Source organism: Vespa mandarinia, chromosome 18, assembly GCF_050613455.1.
Source record: "Vespa mandarinia isolate Hongniang chromosome 18, ASM5061345v1, whole genome shotgun sequence".
Lineage (NCBI taxonomy): Eukaryota > Metazoa > Arthropoda > Insecta > Hymenoptera > Vespidae > Vespa > Vespa mandarinia.
The window spans coordinates 665,810-670,441 of NC_140827.1; the positions used below are offsets into that span (position 1 = coordinate 665,810).

Below are 4,632 nucleotides of genomic sequence, written 5' to 3' on the forward strand. Positions count from 1 at the left end.
TATAGAAAATTGTTTATTATTTATAAAATATAAACTGTACTTATACAAAAAAAAAACTATCAAAGCATAATTTTATACCTTTTACATTTTATAAATAAGTCAAGATAAATATAAAATTCTCCACAATACTTATATTGCCTATTTACAGAATATAAATATAATAATAATATAAAAGATATAAATTATTTTTAATTGTCCGATTCTAATTGTTAATTTTTATTTTGAGCAGTTTCACTAGAAATTTTTTGCTTTATCCACGCTTTCGCTAATGCCAAAAAGTTAAGATTTGCTCTTTGGTATTCGTCTTCTGGGAATACGAAGTCGAATACTTTTTCCCGAAGCCGAATATCTTTAATTTAATATAGATTATTTTTAATATAAATTAAGAATACTTTTTTTAAATTTAAATTTCTCCAAAACTATTTAATGTATGTTATAAAAACTACATACTCTACCTTCTTCAACCATTCGTCTTCTTCGTTTAATTCTTCTAGGCATTTTGACAATAATTTTAATCTAACTCTGTCTCCTTTCTCATTTTCGAAATCTCTTCATGCTTTCAAAAGTAATATTCTCCTTTCTTTGTCACTGTTTGCAAATAATGCACAATTCCCACGTTCATAAATTCTACGAACTAAGGTAACTTTATCAACATCATCTTTCGATGGAAAATTAACTAATTCAAATTTAGCATAAGTTATCCAAACGTGTATTATAATGTAAAAATATTCATAAATTAAGTTGAAATCACACTTACTTTGACATGAACATTAAGATGAAATCACACTTACTTTGACATGAACATTTCGTTCTAATAATCTCTCTAATAGTTGTCTAGTATTTTCTATTTCATAGACATATAGACATTATAATAATTACATAAATATAAGTACAATAAAACATAAGGTAAATGTAACTATAAGAAAAGTAGTTTACTTTCATTCACGTTGTGCAGTTTTGAGGTGAAAATTCAAGTAATTTTTCATACAGAATCCTGCATCTGTCAAATTCTCTAGATTGTGTCTCTAAATCATTGTAACCACAGTACAATTTGTCTTTGGGATAAACACCCAATACCATACCTTGAAATAAATGAAATTAAATATTTAAAAATACAATAATTTAATACTTATAAATAATAAAAAAAATATTATAATAATAACATACTAATGTTTTTCTCGCTAGTCAAATTTTTTTGTTGTATTTCGAAATATGCATAACATAGCCATATCTTAGAAAATGTGAAATGTTTATGTAGAATAAGATCTAAACAGATTCTAAAAAATAAAAAAATATTATAAAATTCTATCTTTATACGCAACAATAAAGTATTATAAAGTTATCTCTCCATATATAACAATAATTTTATATAAAATAAACTATACCTGTAAATTTGATGACATCTATATATAACTTCCGTGTCAATTTCTTCATACAAAGCATAATTTATGTACAGGTAGATATATCGTTTCCACGCTCCTATAAAAAATTTATTTAATAGAAAGGAACTTCAATTTGACTTCAGAATTGTTCAAATGTAAATATTCATTACCTTAATAAAAGGGACATTTGCTATTGCTCGTTCATACGCTCTTACAACATTATGATTTTCTTCAGATTTTACTAATCTCAGATAGTCAAACCAAACATCATAATTAGAAAAATTTTCCTTGACTTCTTGCTCATATTGATATTTTCTTTTGCTAATTATTACATCTTCAATGCCTATTTAAAAATGTTATGAAGTTTGTGTTATTTTTTTATAAATTTATACAAATTAATATTAATATTTTAAACTTTTTAATTCATATTTCGTATTAAATAAATCTTAATCTTTATAGCATGAATTACTTGAAAAATCACCATATTTCTTTCGTGTATGGTATATGCATTATATATTTCTTTTGTTCTTTCTTTTGAAATATTGTCTAAAGTATACTTAGAAATTATTTTGCTCTATCGTGCTATCAGAGAAATATTAAAATTATACGTATTATAACAGAGATACTGAATCTATTGTTATCTTAAAATAATACTTCTCTTTGTCCTTCCTCAAATCTTGCAAATGCTATAAATAGCTTTTCATTTAAGTTCTCATCTCCGAAAAAGTTTATAACATCTTCATAAACTTTGCGTCCTACATTTATTACAGATCTATATATCTCCCTATGTAATTATATATCTCTACCTTGCTCTTGGTATTTCTTTATATTGTAATTCAAATTTAATATATGTTTGCCACATCTGTTAGTCAGGTTCCCATTCCATCCATCGCCCAAAAACTTGACGTGTTTCTATAATAAATCTTTACAAAATCAAGTTACATAATAAAAAATAATCCCTAATTTTATATCAAATCTTACCAATAATATTTTCTAACATTTCTTCCATAATATATGTGTTTTTGTATCAAAATTAATTTATTCTAGGTAAAATTGTGACTGCACGATCTAATAAATTTCTGGCATAATTTATTTACTTATTGTGCATTTCTATTTCAATATAATATAGCCATAATGTAATGTTTCCATGATCAGCATCTATCGCACGTTCATATACAGATTTAAAATAAATTGGACATATAAAACCTTGAAATATTTCTAATACAACTAAGACTATAAAATGTACTATTTTTTGTATTTAAAGTACCTTGCTCTCTGCATTGTTTCTAAGTTTCTTCCCATCGGGCATATTTTATCCGATTCGTTATAACCATCTGATTCTTACACATATTGCCGTCATAGATATTTCATTTTCCATGTTGATAATTAGCCAATTTAGGGGGATTTTATATTTTCTGCTTAGGTGGCTAAAGGGGAATACTTACAAATGAATTGTTCTCTATGTAAAATTATTGATAGGTTTAACATTATTGCATAAAGATTTTTTTCTTTGCTTCTTTAATAGCTGTTTTGCTATGATTTAAATTTTCTCGGGTGCTTGTTTTTCACCAAAAAAAATTTTAATTGTGAATAAATATTACAATTATAAGTTGTTTATGCTATAATTTATAATTATAAAATAAAATATACTAATGTATAATAATCATTTTACCTTAGCCAATTTGGGCATTTTTTGTGACTTTTCCGTTACGATGGTTAATCGTTATTCTAACCAAATAAACACAACTTCGCCTACGCTCACGTGAAAACAGTCTGACAACTGGTTTGTTCTACGACGTATATATCGCATATGATCTTTTAACCTTTTAGCTACTAAATGCCATCTTGAAGAAATAATATGGAAACAAATACATAACGACCATAAGGTAGTAAGACAATGATAGCGGATGAAAATCTACTTTTCATGATATGTTGTTTCCTTTTCCACTGCGTTGTCGTCGCTGCAGCGGCAACTTTAAACAACTTTGTATTTTTATACATATAGGGAGATATTTTGGCATCTGCTTATTCTAATCAGTCTGGTCAAATACTTCTGAAGTAACTGGTAGCTCATTGTAAAAACAACTTAGAATTGCTAAAAGCTCTTATTAAAAATTGCTTAGAGTGCAAAGGGTTAGTCTTATCTCTCGTTGGGTAGTCATGGGTTAAAATTATCAAGGACAGGATTTGTTGAGAATTCGCGCATAAAATAATCACATGAAATGACGCTTTTTACTCTTTTTGTTACCATAAATTACCGTCAACATATGTATCATGATGTATATAATATAAGTATATTTTTCTATTTTTTCTTATTACTATTCTTATTATTATATTATTACATTACATATTATTATAGTAATAGTAGTAGTAATAGTAATAATATGAAATGAAGTCTTACATAGGGAACCATAACAAAATAGCACTGGGAGAAAAATCTCGTAATGTGTAAATGAACTCGTGTTTTGATCTTTTTTAAAAATAATATACAATATATATGTTTACTATAATATATATACTTCATACGCATGTCATCGAACAAAATTATACTGCTGTGTCCTATTCGGCAGAGATCACCGTCAGAAATTCAAACATCATTGGAGAAAATAAATATAAGAGATTGAACAGCAACACCGTACTAAATTATAAAATGAGGAGAAAAAGAGTAAATTAATTCATTATTTTTGTTTATATTGATAAAATAAAAAAATAACCGATATCATTTATAGCCTCGAATCTAACATTTCTTTAATTATCAATCTAGATGCTTGTCAATGTGCTATACATTAGATAGAGATATTTTTTCTTCAGAATATTTACAAGAGATATTCAAATTAATTACATAGATAATTTTACTTATTATTCGATTTATTATTTGTTTGTATATTAGTATAAAATGTTTAAAAGGTTGTGCTCCATAGATAGGTCTTCGTCATTCTTGTTGCCGGCGTCGCTGAGAATAATTGGGATCTGTATGTGATGACGAAGTTTTATCATTTCGTAATTACAGGTAATTAAGATTATTTTTTCTAAATTACTTATTCGTCCAATATATATAATCGATCATCAAACGTGAGATTTCTACGACATAGTGTTTGCAAGTCAAGAAAATATTGCGTTTCTGAAATGGCGAAAATAAAATTTCCGTTTACATGTTTTCATCGCCATTCTATTGCGTCATATTTTTCTCGAATTTCTCGCCTTTAATTTTTGTGGTATGTTTGCTTCTCTTGTTTTAAGATAACTTAGT

At 26.3% G+C, this 4,632-nt stretch overlaps 1 protein-coding gene across 4 annotated transcripts; it reads right to left on the reverse strand.

The window, feature by feature from the left end:
* Window positions 1-200: 200 nt before the first annotated feature.
* Window positions 201-3,205, reverse strand: LOC118445619 (protein crooked neck-like). 4 transcript variants are annotated; one of them, XM_085662459.1, is made up of 11 exons: window positions 3,055-3,205; window positions 2,650-2,809; window positions 2,364-2,540; window positions 2,189-2,294; window positions 1,553-1,725; window positions 1,386-1,479; window positions 1,168-1,277; window positions 937-1,082; window positions 758-844; window positions 456-634; window positions 201-349 (listed from the first exon to the last, which is right to left on the reverse strand). In XM_085662459.1, exons 10-11 carry the CDS (start codon window positions 496-498, stop codon window positions 210-212), a joined length of 183 nt encoding a protein of 60 aa, XP_085518585.1. In that variant the 5' UTR covers window positions 499-634; window positions 758-844; window positions 937-1,082; window positions 1,168-1,277; window positions 1,386-1,479; window positions 1,553-1,725; window positions 2,189-2,294; window positions 2,364-2,540; window positions 2,650-2,809; window positions 3,055-3,205; the 3' UTR covers window positions 201-209. The 4 variants fall into 4 exon arrangements, with proteins under 4 accessions (XP_085518585.1, XP_085518584.1, XP_085518586.1 ...); XM_085662458.1 differs by having other exon boundaries at window positions 1,864-2,294; XM_085662460.1 differs by having other exon boundaries at window positions 1,864-2,305.
* Window positions 3,206-4,632: the final 1,427 nt, after the last annotated feature.

Bases quoted from the DNA above. Each gene is read 5' to 3' on its own strand.
- LOC118445619 (XM_085662459.1), bottom strand. From the start codon at position 498: ATGCCTAGAAGAATTAAACGAAGAAGACGAATGGTTGAAGAAG. The intron at 350-455 runs GTAGAGTATGTA...ATTAAATTAAAG, and splicing joins AAGACGAATGGTTGAAGAAG to ATATTCGGCTTCGGGAAAAA.